At 53.0% G+C, this 19,806-nt stretch overlaps 8 protein-coding genes across 8 annotated transcripts; 2 read left to right on the top strand and 6 right to left on the bottom strand.

Annotated features, from left to right (window-relative positions):
• Positions 1-1,108: 1,108 nt before the first annotated feature.
• INS49_014017 (uncharacterized protein) lies at positions 1,109-3,561 on the bottom strand (the record flags this gene model as incomplete). The annotated part of the gene is made up of 10 exons (XM_043174709.1): positions 1,109-1,721; positions 1,814-1,858; positions 1,972-2,234; positions 2,306-2,331; positions 2,528-2,596; positions 2,647-2,717; positions 2,772-2,922; positions 2,976-3,021; positions 3,077-3,112; positions 3,169-3,561. The coding sequence occupies 10 exons, from the start codon at positions 3,559-3,561 to the stop codon at positions 1,109-1,111; spliced, it is 1,713 nt and encodes a 570-aa protein (XP_043021654.1).
• A 2,576-nt stretch (positions 3,562-6,137) lies between these two features.
• INS49_014016 (uncharacterized protein) lies at positions 6,138-7,920 on the bottom strand (the record flags this gene model as incomplete). The annotated part of the gene is made up of 3 exons (XM_043174708.1): positions 6,138-6,288; positions 6,346-6,743; positions 6,805-7,920. 3 exons carry the CDS (start codon positions 7,918-7,920, stop codon positions 6,138-6,140), a joined length of 1,665 nt encoding a protein of 554 aa, XP_043021653.1.
• A 618-nt stretch (positions 7,921-8,538) lies between these two features.
• On the bottom strand, positions 8,539-10,209 carry INS49_014015 (uncharacterized protein; the record flags this gene model as incomplete). Its single annotated transcript, XM_043174707.1, has 2 exons — positions 8,539-9,987; positions 10,078-10,209. 2 exons carry the CDS (start codon positions 10,207-10,209, stop codon positions 8,539-8,541), a joined length of 1,581 nt encoding a protein of 526 aa, XP_043021652.1.
• A 1,034-nt stretch (positions 10,210-11,243) lies between these two features.
• On the bottom strand, positions 11,244-12,360 carry INS49_014014 (uncharacterized protein; the record flags this gene model as incomplete). Its single annotated transcript, XM_043174706.1, has 3 exons — positions 11,244-11,600; positions 11,969-12,081; positions 12,321-12,360. 3 exons carry the CDS (start codon positions 12,358-12,360, stop codon positions 11,244-11,246), a joined length of 510 nt encoding a protein of 169 aa, XP_043021651.1.
• Positions 12,361-13,990: 1,630 nt separating this feature from the next.
• On the top strand, positions 13,991-15,223 carry INS49_014013 (uncharacterized protein; the record flags this gene model as incomplete). Its single annotated transcript, XM_043174705.1, has 3 exons — positions 13,991-14,515; positions 14,572-14,708; positions 14,824-15,223. 3 exons carry the CDS (start codon positions 13,991-13,993, stop codon positions 15,221-15,223), a joined length of 1,062 nt encoding a protein of 353 aa, XP_043021650.1.
• Positions 15,224-15,598: 375 nt separating this feature from the next.
• INS49_014012 (uncharacterized protein) lies at positions 15,599-16,149 on the bottom strand (the record flags this gene model as incomplete). The annotated part of the gene is made up of 2 exons (XM_043174704.1): positions 15,599-15,864; positions 15,951-16,149. 2 exons carry the CDS (start codon positions 16,147-16,149, stop codon positions 15,599-15,601), a joined length of 465 nt encoding a protein of 154 aa, XP_043021649.1.
• A 1,474-nt stretch (positions 16,150-17,623) lies between these two features.
• INS49_014011 (uncharacterized protein) lies at positions 17,624-18,506 on the top strand (the record flags this gene model as incomplete). Its single annotated transcript, XM_043174703.1, has 2 exons — positions 17,624-17,643; positions 17,696-18,506. 2 exons carry the CDS (start codon positions 17,624-17,626, stop codon positions 18,504-18,506), a joined length of 831 nt encoding a protein of 276 aa, XP_043021648.1.
• A 440-nt stretch (positions 18,507-18,946) lies between these two features.
• Positions 18,947-19,605, bottom strand: INS49_014010 (uncharacterized protein; the record flags this gene model as incomplete). The annotated part of the gene is made up of 2 exons (XM_043174702.1): positions 18,947-19,075; positions 19,153-19,605. The coding sequence occupies 2 exons, from the start codon at positions 19,603-19,605 to the stop codon at positions 18,947-18,949; spliced, it is 582 nt and encodes a 193-aa protein (XP_043021647.1).
• Between the last annotated feature and the right edge of the window lie 201 nt (positions 19,606-19,806).

Genomic DNA, 19,806 nt, shown 5'->3' with positions numbered 1-19,806 from the left:
TGTATAGTATTTGATGCTTTAAGTTATCCCTGAGACTGTTGCAGGCGGGTCAGCCTACTTGAAATACTCAGGCCGGCGACTTTTGAGTATCAATTGAGCCGTGCGTGGCTGACACTACCCAATCTCTCCACAGGAGCACGCAATATACTCTAGCATCGAGATTTATAATACATGGCACTGGCAAACCTGGGGGATGTTTCAAGCTCGATGCACTCCTCCACAGTCGCATGCGGGCGGGCCCGTCGGGGTGATTAGAAATAGAAGTCCAATGTGCCACGAGTGTGCCCAGGCCGCGTGCCGCCTTTCGACCAGTGAGACAATGACGGATGCACCCAACAGCCCACCAGCGGTCGCTTGACAAATCCAACTTCTTTCCGTCCCGCAGGACTTACTGCTGTCATGGAGCATTGCTGGTAGGAAGAGGTCGCAAATAGCCTGGCGCACATGTGCCAAACCTTAACTACAAGCATTTCCGTCTCCTCGGCCGAAAGTAATGAGCCTCGGCAGGTCGAAGCCGCTCGAAGTAACCACGTAAACAAGAGAGGCCCAGTCGAATGGAGCTACGATGATTGCTTGGCCTTGTCCAAGTGTATCAACTCACGGTTTCGGTCCTACCGAGCCGCCCGATCGCTGTTTAGATTGTGGATCAGCTTGGTCTTGAGAATAAGAGTGTCTAAGAGCCCAAGTATCCACAATATATTCCGAGGGAATGCTAGATATCTAGAAATGCTGGCTGGAAAACATCGACTTGTGACCAAACGCTGCAGTGCGCCGTCGAATTGTACTTTGTCATCCGGCTGCACCCTCAGAGGCAATGTCCTGCTTCGTCTTGCTACACGTATATCAAGATTGTTGAATGAGACCGTTCGAACTAAGGGATACAACTGCATCATATCATGATATCGTCCTCCTTCGGTTGCACCAATAATTAAACGCGTAAATAGCGTCATTCACATGAGCAATCATGTCCACCTCGCATATGACAGAGTCCTCCTTCACCACCTAACAATCAACGCTCCGATCTAGGTATGTGATTTGTAAACCTTCGAGGGTGTACCGCCCCACAGCACATCCACAAGTATCGTGGCTTGCTTTCCAGCCTGTCCATTCAAACCTCCTTCTTGCTAAAATCATCCGACACCGCATCACGCTCTGCTTGTTGCGCCACTGCCTTCTCCTGTGTCTCTTGGGGGCCATCGTGGTGGTCATCAACCTCATAAAGTTCGGGAAACGGAGCGACATCCCGGCGCAGCAGATACTTATTCGCGTACCACGGTGCCTTCTTCGCATAGTACTGGGCGTGATCACGGTTCCGGACGGCAAAGACGGTGTCCAGCTCCTCAAGCGTGAGGCTCTTGGTCTCGGGGAGGAAGAAGTAGGCGACCACAAACCCGAAGACGTTCCAGCCGGCGTACCACATGAACGCCCCCGTCGGCGTGAAACTCGACATCAGGCGGGGCCACGTGAAGCTGATGATGAAGTTGAAGCCCCACGTCACCGCGGTGGCGCTGCTCATGCCGATGTCGCGGATGTGGAGCGGGAACGCCTCTGCGCAGTAGGTGAAGGGCACGGGCCCGGCGCCTGGCGAGTAGACGGCCGCGAAGAGGTAGATGCCGGTTGCGACGCAGGCCAGCCTCCCCGTTCCCTCGGGGATGTAGAAGCTGAAGGCGGTGAAGGTCAAGGCGAGTGCCATCAGGGGGAACGTGACCAGCAACAGGTTCCTGCGGCCAAATGTGTCGATCGTGTAGAACGCGGGCAGGGCAAAGAGCAGTTGATCAGGCCCATGCCCATACTCGTCAGCAACGCCTCAGACCGCTCGAAGCCGGACTGTTCGAAGATAGCTGTCGAGTAGTACATCCTTGACTACGTGTTAGTGAATCTGTCGTGGGGTCCTGGGCAACAAAAGTCATTCTCCCAACGGCTGGCCTCCCCGTTCCCTCCGGTACATGTGTGTGGGCGGGAACAACTTACACGACATTGATCCCGCAAAACTGTTGCATGAACATGACAAAATATGAGTAAGTAGCGGCACGCCTGTTTCTCCGGACGGTGAAGAATTCTTTCCAGCTATGACCGCTCCTTGCTTGGGTCTCGACCTCGAGGAGCTTATGGGCATAATACATGTCTCTTGTGGCTTGGATCGTGTGGCGACGCAGTCGGCTGACTGAGCGGAAAGCTTTTGTGTACTTGCCTTTCTCCATGTACCACCGTGGGCTTTCTGGGCAGAAGTAGACCTGCGCAATGGATCAGATGACTCAGAATCTACACAGGACAGGGGACAATGTTTCATGTGAGGCCGCCTTACCTGCACCATAACGATCAAGGGCGGCACTGAGGTGCTTGCTAGCATCCACCTCCACTGCGAGTCTTCTCCAAGGAAGTCGGTGTTGCGAAAGGCCACCGAGACTATAAGTCCCAGTGCGATTCCAAAAGCTACTAGCCGTTAGTATCGCCCTTGAGACTGAAGCGTTTGGATTTCCATCTGGCTGGGGAGCAGGACGCGCCAGAAAACAACAGCGAAACACACCTGTCCACATTTGCCACATCATTGTCAAAGCCCCGCGAATGGCCTTCGGTGCCGATTCTGCCGAGTAAACTAATACACATCGTTAGTATTGAGGGAACCATTTTGGGTTTGTCTCGTACCTGGTGTTGTGCTGCTCTTTGCGCCGACAGCAAGGCCAAGGCCGAACCGTGCAATCAAGAGATTGTACCACCTGGTGTTCCTGGTCAGCCTGGAGAAGATCAATTGAGAAGATACGTAGACGTACGAGTCCGCTGCCGCCATCCAAAATCCAGTCACCACGGAGAAGAAGCACGAGATGAAGATGGTGCCACGGCGGCCTGTCCATTTGTTCAAAAACGGCGAAGTCCAGCAGCCGAAAAGGGCCGAGAATGCGTAGGGTGCACCATTGAGGAGACCTATTCAGCTGTTAGAAATGTTTTCCCGCCGGGCCACTGATAGAGTAAGGAACCTTGAATTAATTCGTCCTCAATGTTAAATGTTTTGTAGTAGTATTCCTAGGTCAATTTGTTAGCCACCGTCTCTGGGCATGACATTGCATGACTGGCGTACCTGAGCACCATTGACCGCAGTCTGGTCCATACCGTGCTGCGTTTGTTAGCTAAGACCATCGAAATATCAGGGAAAGCGTGACATATCTGGACTATTGCCGAGCCCGCACATAGCAGTCCGAGGAAGTACAGCATGAATGGCTGGTCCCAACGATGTGTGACTTCTTTTCTGAGCACCGCCTTCTCTTCCTCTGTCAGCTCGGCAATGGCTTCAAAGCCGTCAGGACGGGTGCTGGCTTGAGCGACCAACGCCCCTTTGCGGAAAGAATCTCGGTGCTCATTCAGTCCGTACTTCTCCGTGAAGGCGTCCACGTCTGCCATGAGCTCGCTATGAGTATACCCTAGAAGGGGGTTGCGCAACAAGGCGGCCGTGGAGGCTCGGGCGGCCTTGTCCGAAGTGGGGCCTTCATCGCTCCCCGAAGTGCGAGTGCCTTCGCGGGCGCCCTCGTCAGGAGGAGACTCGATGTCTATATTGGCGGGAGGCATTCTGTTGCGCCAAAGCTGGGTAACATGCAATGTTGACTAAGCCTGCAAGTCGTGGGGAACAAGTATGGGGAAGCTATGTTGATCCGGGGAAGAAAAATGGAGGAGGAGAGGTGAGTACTCAGATAGAGTCCAGAACGGACGAACATTGTTTATAAAGGCTCTGTCTCTGGACGTCGGCTTTCCCCAGATGGCAAGCCAACAGACATATTGTGGGTCCAAATAGATCATGTCCGTCTGCTCGGTCCGATGACATTGACGTAAGAATGTTGGGCTAATACCCTGCAGTGCCAGTGATACTCAGGTAGACGTGGAGGAGTGGAGCTTCCAAGAAATCCAGAGTCTGGAGATGCACAGGGGCACATCTGTACAGTGGCCAGGCTGTGCACCTACATGCAGCGTGCAGCATTTACCCAACTGCACAAAGTTTAAAGGCAGAAAAGTCGGAGATATCGGAGGGTATCAAATGAGTCTTGAGGGAAGCAAAAGTCTACAAGTGCGTGTGTGACATGAAGTGAATTCCCAGACCGACATGAAGTGGTATAAAGTCATCTTCACCCCCGCCCACCTCAGTATCCTTTCCTCGGATTTCAGACTCGAACCTGATGTCGTTTACAGATTTCCTCAGCCGAGTGTTGGCTATTGTTCTTCGCTTGCTGCTGTCGGTGTCAGAAGCCTTGAACCTCCTCTTCTTCCCGTAAGTCTACCTAGTTGCTGTCAGCAGCAAGCACAAAGTGCTGAAGAATGTATTTGGTCACTCAGGGTGGTGAGTTTGAGATTGGTTGGGGCTTTCGGTTCTCAGCAGGCTGGTAACAGAAGACTTGACGATCGCATTGGAATGAGGCAATCCCTTCATACTGCAAACTCCTCCGTCTAGGCACTCCAGCTGGCATCGATCGGTGTTGAAGGAATCGTGGGAATACTTGGCACAGGATAAGTCATTACGCCGAAGAAAGGTCAAGTCGCGTGCAGTTGAATGAGAGCAATCGCGGCGTGAGAGTGCACATATCGCCCAAATTCCCAACCGGCCTCAGATCTTCAGTATGACACGTCGTCCAAGCCTCTTTCTCAATTTTCTTCTCTTTCTCCCCGCTGGCGCAAGAACATCAAACGAAGGAACCAACGAAAAACAGCGAGATAAAAATTTTGAGTCACATGGAAACGAGGTGTCCACCACAGCCTGTTTACCAGCCAACCTCAAGACATCTGGATGCGGCCAAGGCGATATGAGCGGTACTCGGGTGATGATCGGCACCACGGCCAAGCGAGACGCGTCTCGGCGGCGGGAGCCCCGTCACTGAGGATTGGAGTAAAAAGGCTGGGCAAGCCGACGATTTCATCACACTGAAATCGGCAGGATCAGGTCTCGGCGCTTGGCGCGGTACGCGGCACGCGGCGCGCACACAGGTTATCTCAAAAGTTCAGGTGCCCATTCTCACACTGTTCAAATTAATCAGCCAGTTCTTATGGCCCGAGCTTTCTTAGTAATCTGGGTGGCTGTGCTGGCAGTGCAGAACAGGTAGGTTTAAACGCGTGAGAAGGACATCTGAAACCAAAACGCAAAAAAATCGGAACCTAGGTACCATTTTGTATGGGAACCAAGAGAACGCCCTTTAAACACTCCTCAATTATACATTCTTCCCAACTAGCAATCCCAATATAAATAAGATGTTAAATGAGAGAAATAACCAAGCTTCCTCCTTATATTTTTTTTATCCCAATATACCTCCGTTTCATAAAATGCAGCATACCCAATCAAAAAAGGGAACCAGGGAGCGCCCCCCTTACCCTTAATTGCCTATATCCAACTTATAAACCAAAGGAGTTAAGATTTTCCAAATTTAATAGCATAATTTATAGTGATCTCTGAAACTTAAACTTCTTTTAAAGTGTCTTCCAAACTTAAAAGAATGAAGCAAGATGAGAAAGTATCTCAACGTTTTTTTTAGAGATTTTTAAATCCCAATCTCTTGATTTCTATGCAAGAAAGGTGCAACCTAGGAGAAATAGATTAGTGAGAGCTCCTGAATCTTGGAAAGGTACTTACATGGCTAAAAAAAAATTTATAAGAAAGAAATTGGAGTTTAAATTTAAAAGGGCGAATGGTTGTGTTGGGGCGTACCTTGGTCCTTATAAGCGCTGCAGCTTAGACACAAACCTCCTTGGCCGCGAAGCTGCCCCATTCTCCCCAGCCACACCTTACGTAAGTGCAGCCCCTGAGCCACACTCAGCTTCGCAGCCAAGGAGGTCTGTGTGTCAGAGATAACACACAGGCACACACGAGGTTTCGATGTCAGAACAGCCCAAAAAGTCACCCGTCCATGCCGTCATCCAGTCTCACGGCCGCTCACTCCCTCGAACCGGTCACATCTTCCTTACCCAGCTATGACTTCATACCAAGCCTTCCTCACGAAGCTCCCCGCGGTGCTTTAAGCCGCAGCCAGATCGGTCAGTCTCATGTGCCCGGTTCCACACTTTTAGTGCTGTAGTCAACCTAATCCATTCCCTGTCTCTTTATCGCCCCAGTGAGAGAGATACGATTTAGCGGTGAAAATTGTTTTGTCTTTTTCCACCGCTATTCATGTGCCACTCGATGAGATAGGGTTATGGACCAGCTTGGTGATTGTTGTCCCGTCTTCAAGGACTTCAGCCTTCTCCTCTAGTATGTAGCCTCTCCACTTCGGTACCAAAACAGTCCACAAGTACCAGTATACAGTTGCTAACACGAGCCTGTGGATTTGTCAGTGCGATGGAATCTTGCATGAGCCACATTCTCGAAATGCTTACACTGAAATTCCCACAGCTGCGTAAGTAGCGTAGAAGAGCCCAGACTCTGGCTTCTTGGCCGGTGGGAAGAAAGGCGCCGCAAGTAGAGCCAGACTCAGGGCTATGCGGAGTGCCACGGCCGGGACCCATGCCTTGAACGGGCGCTTGAGGTCCGGCCTCTCGTATCGAAGCCACAGGAGACCAGCTGCTGTAGCTATTGCAACGACCTGGCCTGGGTATCCTTCGACCTTGAGAATGAAGGAATATACCTCGTTGGACGGCGGCAGTGTAATCACAAGAAATGAGGGGATGTAATGTACACAGAGACCACCAAGAGGAGATCCGAAGGGCTTGGCCGAGGATAGAATTTCGGAGAAGGGGAGGAAGCCCTGCCGGGCAATTTCCTGCTTGACCCGTGACTAGATGGGCTTCATTCAGTTCTGAGCGCCAAAGCACTGTGGACAAATAGGAATCACCTACCATCGCAAACGCGACGACGAAGACATTGCCAGCAGCGGACAAAGCTACAGCCAGGGGCAAGATCTTGCCACCAACATCTCCCCCGAAGACCCGCTCGAAGAACAATGCAGCCACCAGCTCACCGCTGGCCTTGATCTCTTCCACAGGTACAACTATGAAGTAAGCCACGTTGGTCAGGAGATAGAGCACGCAAGCCGTCACAAGCGCTGAGATGGACACAAATCGCAATGTCCGCACCGGGTCCTTGACCTCGTTCAAAACATTGTTGGCGTTCTCGAGACCGGCGTAGGAGTAGAAGACTTGGAAGAGCGATGTCGAGACAACGCCCCAGTTCCAGTTCGATCCTCGCCACAGGTCATCCCAACCACCAACAGCATAGGTTGTTGAGACACCCGGAGCCGCTTCCCGCGGCCGGAGGATGACGACATAGAGACCAGACAGGATCATAAAGACGATAAGCCCGACCTTGACCCAGCCCAGGAAATTCTGTATCTTTACTCCGAGGGCCCTGAACACCCCATGGATGATCGTGATCGCCGTCAGGAGACCGACGGCAACGCCCTTCCTGGCCCATTCCGCCGGCTCTTCGACCCCAGCCGCAAACAACACATACTGGCTGAACACAACACAATTGCTAGCCGTAAACCCCAGGCAGACAACCATGACGGCAACTACCGTGCTCGCAAGGAACCGCGGACGGCGGTACGTGAACTCGAGATAGACCTTTTCCCCGCCCGAGCGCGGCAGCATGGAGCCATACTCGAGCGCGATAGCCAGCCCGCAGGCCGCGACGACGGCGCCGACGACCCACAGCGAGAGCGCGAGGCCGACGCTGCCGACCGCGCGGATGATGGTCCCCGGGGTGGCGAAGATGCCGGACCCCAGCACGCGCGAGATGACGAGGATGTAGGCGGACTGGCGGCTCAGCGTGCGGCCGAGGGTCGACGTCTCGGGGAGGACATCGTTCTCGATGGCTCGGGACTCGGCGGCGTCGAGGCTTTGGGGCGAGCTGCTGCTGTCTGGCTTGACGGTGCTGTATCCGCCGGTTGGGAATGTGGGTGTAGGTGGCGAGTAGAGAAGTGGGAGGGCTTCTCTGTCTTCATCCGCATCGCCCATCCTGTCTTCAAGGTATGCCTTGCTTCCTAGGTGCAGGTGTGGGAGCCTCTATTTGCGCCCTGGTCTTCAAACGGCTGCGTTTCAACGATTTTGAAACGAGCTTCGGGGGTGAGGATGGCTCGTGAAAGACAAGGGCATTTTAGCAAGTTGTATAAAAAGACACAACATTGTCATGACCTTGGTGACAGGTCTGATTGTGTGTGCGTGATGGTGTGATTTCGTCCAGCTGAGGAGGAAGCGTGAGACATGGATCATGGGAGCTCTCGCACGCCATTTCACCCCGAGTAGACGAAACACCACCAGCGGGAGCGGCGGGATGATCATCGTTTGAAATATGGCTTGTTCACCCCACGCCGATTAGTAAACTCCAGGCATCACATTTGATTTGTAAGTTTGTTTTTGGTCCGAGATTCGAGCGATTTTGCTTGCGAAAGCTTGCATCTGGCTGATGTGCGCCTCCCGGGGCTGAAACCACACAAGGCGCACTCGCCGTCAGCGGCTACCATGGAAAGCCTGTATTCACAAGGTTCTGGGAGAAACTTTGAGCTACCTCTGGTTCTCATGCCTCAACCAATATTCGCATATTGGGGCACGAAAGTCAACCACCCATGCCAAGCGCTACCGACTGTCAATCTGATCGTCCCTCTTCCGTAAACAACTGGCTGTCAGACACGCGGCGAACTTGTCCTTCCATCTCGCGTCGACAGCTCCACGTATCAGCAGCTCCAAGTCAGGGACGTCCGAGTGCTTCTTCCCGTCTATCAGCGCGTCGATCTCCTCAAGCGTCTTGCCCCTGACTTCGACCCAGTAATACGCAATGAATGCAAACATGGCGATGTTCCAAGCCCCGTTGATGATGTAAAGCCTCCAGCCGATGTTCTCGAGCGCAAAGAGGAATGCAAAGTTGGCCCAGATGCCTGTCACACAGATAACGAAGCTGAACATGCTCATACCCCAGGCGCGGATGCTGAAGTTGAGCATCTCGGCGGGTATCAAGAACAGGATGGGTATCCAGCCGAAGCCGAAACATGCGCTGAAGACGAAAATCATGGCGACTGATGCGTAAATGCCAGGCTGGTAGTCCGAGTCGCCGTAGGTCTTGGTCAGAGCACCGATGACGAATAGACTGACGGTGAGCCCCCCTGTGGACACCAAGGCGGCGGATTTGGCTCCAAGCTTGTCTGTGTAGAAACTGCCCAGGATTGACACGATCAACGTGCAGCAGTTCAGACCCACATTCACAAGCAGCTGCTGCTTCGGGTCCGCGAGCCCGGCATGGTCCAACACCTTGCCGATCTCGTAGGTCACCAGAGTATTCCCCATGACCATTGAGAAGAGCGCACAGGTACCAGTAATGATGAGTCTCTTCCTAGTGCCCCTATTCTTAAGCATCTGGGTCCACGGCATTGGGTTTCTCTCGTACCCAATCGTGTCGACGATCTCGATAAATTGGAGCCGAACCCGCTCGTCCTCCTCGTCGCCGCCAGAGTTGATGCGCGCGAGCACAGTCAGCGCGTCGTCCCCGCGGCCGACGTCCACAAGCCACCTCGGGCTCTCGGGCATCCACGGGAGGAGCAGGATGCACGCGATGCCCCAGACGCCCTGGAGCAGGCTGGGCAGCCGCCACGCCCAGGAGCCCTCGATCTGCGCCGTGCCGTACGAGACGCCGGCGGCGGTCAGGGCGCCTACGTAGAAGAGATCGTCGAACAGCCCCAGCCCCCAGGCCCGCTGGTCCCAGGGGAGCGTCTCGGCGAGGTAGGCGGGCGCCGTGATCGCGGACGCGGTCGTTCCGAAGCCGATGATTATGCGCGCCGTGCAGAACATGGCGATGTTCTGCGCCGCCGCCTGTAGGGCCGCCGCCGTGATGGTGATGACGGCCGCCCAGAACAGGGCGACGCGCCGGCCGTACTTGTCCGTCAGCCAGCCCCAGAACAGGCAGGCGATGCATCCGCCGATGTAGATGGTTGCGACGTTAAGAGAGCGGGTGGCGGTGGTCAGCTGGAAGTAGTCGGTGTATTGGGCCATGATGTTCAACCCGCTCATCATTGCGCCATCGTAGCCTTGGGTCTGTTGGGAATCAGATTCTATCAGTCTACAGGTTTGCCCGCCTCTGCGCTCGGCGTGATGTGTGCTTCCGTTCATTGGAGGGTCACTTACTGCCGCGGTGATCACACAGCATGCGAGAAGGATGAAGGTGTTGCCGTGTGCTGTCTTCGGGTGCGATATTGGGGCATGGAACGGGAGAATATCACCCCTTCTGGCCTGGTAGGGCATCGGTGCGTCCACCATGTTCAGTACAGTGAAGAATTAGATGCATGCTCGGCCGGTAAAGCAATCCCTTGTAGGAGAATCCGGTAAGCTACGAGTCGGCTGGGGGAGAATGTGTTCACGTTCTGCCATTTTTAAGCGTCGCCATCGTTCCCTTTAACAAGGTCTGAACACCTGCACGGCTACTTTGGTTAGGCCCAATGGATTCACGTAGGGTAGCAACGAGGACGCACAGGACAAGAGCACCGGGTAGTTTGATAGCCAGCAGTCGGGAAACCCGCTTGACACAGCTTGAGATCTGCGCCCTGCAGATGCTCTACTTGAAATTCAATAATTGCTACTGTAAGATGGAGAGCGTGGCAAAACAAGACTTCGTACCAGACTTTATCGATTGCGAAAGGGGAGTTGATTGTGCGGACTTGCTTTTGGCAACATGGAAGCCATCAGATCAAGGTTTGGCCTAGAAAGTTTAAATGCCTAATTATACAGGTAAGCATTCATCCGTGCTCTTTGCCGTGGAGATGTCGTCTTCTCCTCATCCAATCAACGTCGAGCAGCAGGAGGTCATGACTCGACAGAGCTGAGCCAACTGTCGCATCCAACGGGAGAGTGCGACCTCTATCGAAACACCCTAGGCTAGTCCTCTCGACGACCAGTTGACCTCCAATCCCACCTTGGCGTTGCTGTTGGGCTTCTGATGGTTCTCGGACCTTGTAGGGACACGGTCCCAGCCAATCACAAAAGACTGCTCAGCAATGCCCGTGATACCTTGTGGCCTGACACCCGGGGAACAAGTATCATTCATCTTCGGTCCAGACCGCCATGGGCCATGGCCAGTAAAGTGCTGGACGGAACGCCTCACCGTTACTATTTGACGGCACGACAGCAAAGGATCATTGTTCCATTGGTTTTCGCGGTGTGCCTTGCTTCGACTGGTTGCAATAGATGCAAGTTACACAAATGCATTCCGAGTTTACTCTTAAATCGTACAGCGGGTGCCGTCATAGCCAAGTCCTGCTCTTTTCATCTGCCTCTACCTAGGGAAGACAAGTATCTCATCTCATAACGCATCCCCTCGCCATTGTCATCTCGCCGTCACAGGCCGAGTCGCCGACATCACCTTGGGGCATCACCGAAGAAGTCGCCCAGAAGATGAAGTACCGGTCGACCCAGTAGCTCCCATACTCATTGCTACAGCCATCGCCCTCGCGGTCGTGGCGGTCCCAGACAAGGGGGCACGACTTGAGAGAGCCATCCTCGTTCGAGAGACAGAAGTTGCCGAGCCCGGTGCCGCACCCCGTGAACTGGTACGAGCAGCCGTCAGGGGCCGTGAACCAGCCACCGGTGAGCTTGCACATGGACTCGCCAAAGACGCCCAAGTAGATGTAGTCGCAAGCGCCCTCGCCGAGGACCTAGAGTGCGTTGTCGGCGTGGCCATCTGTGTAGTTGGCTACTCCGTGCCCGAAGCCGAAAGTGAAGTTTTAGGCGGCGCTGGCTCCGGCGAGTCCAGCCGTGAGGAGGTTGGTGTAGTCAGCTTCATTGTGATGACTGTGATGGGTCAGCTTCGATTACTTGGTCCCAATGAAGACTGAGGCTCACTGACGAATTTGTTGATGATATGATATAGGAGACTCGGTTGAGAACGGATAAGTGAACAACTCTGGAATGTTGTGATCGGCTATGGTTTTTGGATGAGTAGATCAGGTGGAAAGATATATTGTCTATGAATATGAGCTCATATTTATCTCGCTTTGTGCTTACACCCATTCCCGACGCCGACGTCCGTGGTCGAGGGCTTATTTGTGTCTTCGGGGAACAAAATCTCAGGAAGTGGCTCCCTCGCAGAGACTTGGTTGAAGATGCACTTCTCCAGCGTCGGGGACTGGTTGACGGCTGACGGATCGTGTGGTATGTGTCAGTATGTGTCTCTCAAGTCGCACTGCCTCAAGCGATGCAAGGCAGCAGTTGAAAGGCAGCAGGCCGCCACCATTGGATGAAAGTGCAAGCCCATCTCACTATTCATCTTCGAGGGCTCACCAGTCTGACCAAAAACGCTATAAGAAGGTCCGACAGGCCCGGCAGAGCGACGATGATTCGAGTGCAGAATCGGGGCAGCACGCGTGGGAACCTACACGGCCTCAGGAACTTGCCCATCTCTGTTCGGAGCTCCATGACCAGTGCTTGATGAGGATGGTCCTTGTACCACAATTGATCTTCAGTTTCTGACAAGAAGGAAATCGGACGTGACTCAGGTCAGCCGCTATGTACGACCACTCACGTGAATAGTCAGTTCGAGCGATGTAGGTCACCTAGCAGTCAACCACGCATTTACCTCAGCGGTCATTCCGATAGTTATCGTATCCTTGGAGTGGACTCTGAGACGCCGCAGGAAACAGAGCGACTATCATAATTGTCTGGAGACCTCGCCGTTGACCCGCGCTGCAGCCGCACTTCAGACCATTATCGACCTCCTCCAGAAAGGGCAATGATTGACCCAGAAACCCTGGGTGCCACCTCAGGCACAGGAGCGCAAGAGGCGAGTGTGCTTGTGGTGCCGTTGCAGATAGATCGTGATTATCATACCCGTCAACACTCTTCTCGTGAGACAAGTAAGTTGCCGGTTGAGGGAAAGCCTGATACGTATGTAGATACTCGGGACAGGCGTCCCTGCCTGATGGTTTGACCATTGAATGCGGACTTTGATGCGCAAATGCTTGGCTGAGAGCTTCTACGAGCCTACCAAATGAAGTCGTATAGTTAGAGACATCTGAGGCGGTCACGCAGAGTTACAAAGTCAGGGATGCGACTGCTGTTCGTCATGAGTCTTCAAGCCATCCACAATAGGGGCCGAAGTCTGAGATTGTGGGACAGAGAGCAGCATTCTCCGGAGTCTCGGGCACAGTTTGTGGCCACTTGCAGTTGGCAAAGTACTGGCTATACCTGGGGCAACAAAACGCGTGAGCATCTTAGATGATGGAGTTATGACTGCTTATAGGCGCGATAATACAGAAGACGACATTCTACTAGAAAGTGTTGAGGACGTAGGCCCTGTCTGTTAAGTATATTCAGATAAAAGTAAGAATGCACGCTTTCTTGTCATACTCCCATAGAAATCAATACACTTTCAACTCATTTCAAGAACCACGTACGACATTCTTCGGTGCACTCAACCCTTCAATTTTAGCACATCCAAATCGTACCGATTTAGATAGAAAATCATATGTGCGTTGCCTCAAAATGGGCTGGGCAGTGATGTATATAGTGTCCAAACTCGTCTGCCCAGGCTCGCACGAGCTTCTGGCGAGTACGAGCCATCCACAATGTGTCCTTTGATGACGGGAGGATCCCGCAAAGGTCTGTTTAACACAAGCGAAGACCGGCCATGACTGGCGGAAGATTCGTGTTTCAAAACAAAACAACCGCATGCCAAGGGAAGCTCCTGACGATCAAGGCTCGGCGACACCTCAATCAAGGAGGGGCTGTCCTCGAAATGGCAGTCTGCCCTGCGGCCCCAGAAAAAAAACCGCCCGGTTCGGCGGATCATTACCTGGGATGAACGCGAGATCTGAGAAAACGATTGGGCACGCACTCTAATGGAGACTCCTGCAATAATGAGAAAACTCTTGGACGGAGGGTCTTCCCGCTCCAGACTGCCCGATTTGTGTATGGATCATTACCGTCCCGTCCTGAATCATGTATAATAGAATATGAGGATATCCTTTCGCTCAACCAACATTTTCTCGTCACATCGCGTCCTCGTTGTGTTGTAATTCCTCGAAGCCTCACTACACACACAGCAGTCATGACGAGATTCTCCAAAATCGCAGCAGCATCGGTGCTGGCCACCACAGCATACGCCCAGTGCGGTTCGGCGCCAGACGCCACGGTGGACGGCACGGATGGCGCCTACACAGCTAAGGTGGGCTCGTCCGAGGTGTACTCGGGCAGCGACTACTACACGGCCATCACAGAGGCTCTCGGCGGAATCTCGTCCGGCCAGACCGTCTCCGTGCTTTCCTCGGGCAACATTGGGGCCAAGACCATCAGCATCGACAGCGGCAAGACCTTCGAGGGCTGCGGCACCATCACCGCCTCCATTGCCAACGGAAAGGGAGCACTGGAATCACTGAACACGCGGGATGTCAGCATCCCCTACCTCAGCCTTGCCGGCGAGGTCTACTTTGGTCTGCACTTCTACGGTGTATCCGGCTTGACCCTTGGCCAGATTGACATGACCATCACTGCCGGTATTGGTATTCGATTCGACCGGGACGAGGCGGCCAACACCAACGTGAAGATGGGCACCATCACTGTGACAGGGGCTAGCGTAAGTCGCTCCACACTCTCTCCCCCATGAGTGTCCTCCCGCTAACACCAGAACAGTCCCACGCCGTCGAGACCTGGAACATCGACGGGCTGGAGATAGGTAGTGTTATCGCCAAGGACGTTGGCGAGTGCGGTTTGCTGCTCCAGAAGACGACAAACGCCCAAGTTGGCCTCGTACAAGGTGACAATGCCGGGTAAGCACATTCTTGTCCTTCTACGGATCCCCCGTCTTTCATGTTGTGGAATGTTCCAGAATGCAATACTTTAGGCTCTGTAACAGGTGACTAACAGGTACAAAAACGAAAAAAGATCGGGCACAGGCTACGCAACCCTCAGATTCGCGAACCAGAACGGCATGCTCAGCGACGGCAACTACGAGACCAACGTGGTCATCGACAAGGTCGTCTCGACCGGCGGCGGCCGCGGCATCTTCTGCGTGTCCGAGTCCGGCGGCGCCGTCATCGAGAGCGTCGACCTGTCGGGCAACGAGAATAATGCTATTCTTATCGAAAACTGCTACAACGTGGCCATCAAGGGCGGCACCGTCCAGGGAGGCGGCGAGGTTCGTCTCTCGGCCCGGGACGAGTTCGCCATCACGCGCGACATCAGCCTTACCCTGGAGGTCAACGACAACACCGTCAGGGAGTCGCCCTGCTCTGAGAACCCTACCTTCAGCATCACGGGCGATGCAACGTTGGATGTCTGTTGAGCGTGAGGCATGCGCATGGCTTGAGCAAGGTTCAGCGGAGTTGCCCAGGCTGGCCCCTCAAGAACCCCTTTCTCACTATCATATGTTGCCTCAATCATTGTACATAAAAACACTGGCTGCTTCCAACATTTCTTGTACAATAATTCATTTGAGATAAGCTTCGCAGGCAGAGGGATGGATTGACTACTCGTGTGATTGGTACCCCTTGATCCCATGTGCGTAGGACCGGTCTTCTGTCATCCTGTCTTGTCATCTTACGTCACGCTTGGTCTCGGTTCCAAAAAGTCCCTCAAGGATTTTTATTTCAAGCTGCAAAACAAATTTCAGAAGACATAGACGCACCAGGCAACTATGCCACTCAATATTCTAGAGCAATCACCTCGCCTTGACCGCCCCTTTCGGGAAAACATAGTTAAAAGGCTTGATGACCTTCTTCTTCTCCAGCTCCTCGGAATGTTTGGAGGCAGCACAGATTGCTTTCCACACCGGGCTCTTTTTCTCCTGCTCAGTGAGCGTAAACTTCAAGTTTACCGGATTGTTCATCGAGTTCTTTTTCTTCTCAGCTAGGATCTGAGCCAGCGTCTTCTTCGAGCCGACTGAAAGGTCCGCCATGCCTTTGATGGGCACCTTCGCATTCTTTGCTGTTCGCCTCAGTGTTAATCTCGTTATGATCTCGTAGGACAGTCGCTGCAACAGGTGATTGCCTTTTCGTGGAGGCAAAACTTACCAGCTGCCGGAGCCGCGGGCTTTACAGCCGGGGCTGCGGTCTTGACCGGAGCCGCAGTCTTGACAGCCGGAGCTGCAGCCTTGACAGCCGGAGCTGCAGCCTTGACAGCCGGAGCTGCAGCCTTGACAGCTGGTTTCACAGCCTTCGCTGGCGCCGCGGTCTTCGCTGCTGGGGCTGGAGTCTTCGATAGTCCGGCCATGATTCCTGATGTTCGCTTCGGGGGACGTAGAAATTAGGTAAGATGGCGTCGCTTGGCGATTACGTTTCTGGGTGTGCTCGCTTAAATCTGCTTGGCGTGGGCTGCTCGGCTTGTGTAACAACGCTATTCTATACTTCTGAGGTATTGGAATCGATGAACGGAGGGGATAACAGCTCTGTATATATATTGTTGCCCTGAGCAGTATAAGGAGCTATTATCAGATCAACAGAGTATTGTATATAGTGGCCTAAGTGTGTGGATGCCAAGTAATGGGTCGTGTGGTGTGCGCCCATCAGATCAGTATGACAGCCCCCAACATAACTGGGGCGGCAGGGCCTTTCTGGCTTAGCCATTCTTCCATTTTCAAAAATAGAAATGGCTCATTGAGGTACTGTATACATATGGGAGCCAAAGGATTGTTCCAAAGGAGCGATCTAAAAAACAAAATACATGTCTAGACACTTGAATGCTCAGGCCGGCTGCGGTGGTTGTCTGGCCAAGCGGTGGCCCGTTTGGTAGGTTTCGGTGTGGTAGAAGATTTACAGTGTTATAGTCATAGCGCCTAGGTACAGTCGAAGTAATCTGACGCAGGTGGTGGGCACTCAGGTGAAACTCCCATAATGACAATATTGAGGTCCAAAACGGGCCTCTAAAAGTATGGATGAGGCTCAAGCTATAAATACCAATACCATTTTGGGACACATTATTCGAGTTTGCCCCAGTTTTAGGATGCATTATTCGAGCTTGCCCCTCACCACCTATGTACCAAAACAGGCTCGGCTGGTCAGCAATTTCTGGGGCACAGGGACACGAGGTCTTGACACCACTGGCCCACTCCCCCATCCCCCCTCCCCCGTCCCCCGGACGAACGGACTGCAAGATTGCCTTAAACGCGGCAAAGAGCTCAAGCGACTTACCAGGCCACGACCCATGCCGGCGGTGGGCATGTTCTTGAAACATATCTTGGGACCCGTAAGCAAACTTTGGACCCTCGTGTGACACCAAAAATACCCAGCGTACCTTTGTCGCGATGCATCCATCTCATCCTGTATGACAACCGCATCCCGAGCCCGGCCTTGTTTGGACTGAAATAGGTCCTTCTGGTGAAGTCGTGGGCCACGAATAATATCGTAGCCTTGGCCAAGCGGCCAAAGTAAGCGGTGGGAAGACGGACCAGGCAGGGAAAAAGAAACATGGTGTTCCATGGTCAGCATCACCAGTGCTGCGAATGACTTCAAGCAGGAAGCGGCACAGAAAACATTCCAGCCGAGTCTGGGTTATAGTCCTCACGTATATAAAATGTAGCCCTTCACCTCGGTGGTGGAAAGAGATTCAACTAAGAAACATCATTACCTGGCAAATAGACTCAGCTGCTACCTTGTTGCACAGTTGGTCTCAAGTTAAACTTATCGAGGCTCCTAATCAAAGACGGCACTCTATACACACGAGCATCAATTCTCATCCGACGCTGAAGATGGCGGCGCAACCTCAACGGTATGACACGATTGTCCTCTCAGCGTCGGAAGACTGACTAATGGTGATATAGACACTTTTGGCATGTGAACGAATCGGCGGCAATTGCCATAGGAAAGCTGGCTGTAAAGTCCAATGATCCCGTTCTGAGAAGCAAGGAAGATTGGTGTTGGCACGCATGGGCTGCCATTGGCGCGATTTACTATCCTGACCACGACCAAACCAACACCGGCCAGCCCACCTATCTTATCCCCCGAGAGGCATACCGAGGGCTCCCTCCTGATGACCCGGAAGACCAGAAACCAGACGTCGTTGTTATCAGGTTCATGACGATTGCAAATGTGCTACCTCCGGTGGCCACCGACAGGGACATCCTCTGGATCGAGTGTAAGGCGCCCGACGAGGACGTGCCGAACAGGTGGAAGCTGTGCATGAACCAAGCCGTCACAAGGTTGAACAACGCGCACCCGAACCGTCGGGTCTTTCTCATCTTGACCACTGGCCTGAAGTGGATGCCGTTCCTCTGGGACCCTCCGAACCAAGCTGCTGGCATGCAACAATTGCCCAACGCAAATCCTCAGGGCTTGGCGTTCCTTATGGATCGGCAGGCGTATCCTAACAAACAAGACTGGTTGGTGGATCGCCGAATTTGCCAGATTCCTCAGAATCTGCTGCCCAATCAGGCGCATATCTCTAACCAAGCCATCCCGAACGGCCAGCTTGCAGCCGGGCGGCTGGCTATTGATACGACGCGGGCGTACTCGATCCAGTTCTGGGACAATGCCGGCCAGCTGGCCAACGTGGCACAGCTGCAATATCTGGAGAACCTGTTCTTGATGATTCGAGGCCAACAGTTCAATGATGCCAACCCTGCAAGCTTCTGAGATGTTTCAGAAAGCATACGGCATGGAGCATCAGGAGGATAGCGACGATAGCATCGATGGTTAAGTCCATACGCCTAGATAGAGACTTCGATTAGAACAGTTGTGGCAGGCCACATGGAAATCAACTTATTTGCGTTTATAAATATGCATCTCCAGCATCTTAAGAATTGTGATGCAATGACGGATTCAGTGGATGCATTAAGTGTAATATGAAGGGTGCAGACAGTAAGGGAAGACGGTCTTCGTTTGTGACATGGTATCTCAGTGATTCATTCCTCCCAGTGTCGCGTCTGAAATGATAAGACTATATCCATTGGAACATTGCCAGATTCCTTTGGTTATCATATGGCTAGGGCAAGGCTTGCAGGACAGTATACTGAACACATTTCTGAATCTCTGGGGCTGGTACAATAGTCGATGGTGACGACGTGGTATTCCATCTAAGCCTGTGGGAGCGGATCGGGTCGTTCGTTTACACCATGGACTTGTATACGGTGTGCTTGCCATCTCTTCCACGCATAGGGTTCATCAGTCCATGATTCATCACAGAAATCGCATCTGATGTCTCTCTGAGAGCAAGGTTAGTACCGACTAGTAAATACTGGAGGGAAACCCTGCGGTAAGGAAACAGCAATGCCAGACGTACAATCAAGTTCCGTTGCCGAATCTCGTCAGGCATGTAGTTGTTCTCTTCTGTGAAGACGATGTAGAGCCCCATCCGCCCGTCGACTTGGTCAGTCGGGGGATTTGCGAATGAGAGAATCTCGTTCCGGAGGCCTTCAAAGGCCTGGGGCGCCTCGGTGGGAAGGTCGCCGTCTCGCAGCTCCCGTTGTGCAAAAACCATGAACCAGCAGTACGTGACATAGGCCGTGTCGGCGTCACTCTTGCTTGTTCGTTGCGGAATGATGACACGGTAGTTGTTCTTGTCACCCGTCTCGCCCATCTTGGAGAACAACAGCTTGGAAATGTGGTCGTTGTCCGGGTGGTCGGGATAGTTAGGAGGAATGCCGTCTGTTGCGCTGACGCCATTGGCGACGAGGAAGGCATCGAGGGTTGACACCGAAACCTGGAAGCCTCGGAGGACGGTGACTGCCGGCATGTTGACGTCTGGACAATCTGATACGGACTAGAAATATGAAGCCAGGGGAGACAAAATTGTGGAATCACCCCAAGAAATGAGAAAATTTGTAGGTGATTGATGAGACACGGTAAGACAAAGAACAAGAGCAACAGGCTGCAGTCTGCAGTCTGCCTGATTATATGTGAATCAGCCCACCTCTTTGGTTGGCAGTCTATTTTG

The sequence above is a fragment of the Diaporthe citri genome, assembly GCF_014595645.1.
Source record: "Diaporthe citri strain NFHF-8-4 chromosome Unknown scaffold_7, whole genome shotgun sequence".
Taxonomy (NCBI): domain Eukaryota; kingdom Fungi; phylum Ascomycota; class Sordariomycetes; order Diaporthales; family Diaporthaceae; genus Diaporthe; species Diaporthe citri.
The sequence above is the reverse complement of the archived record's forward strand: the minus strand, read 5'-3'. Positions and strand labels throughout refer to the sequence as shown.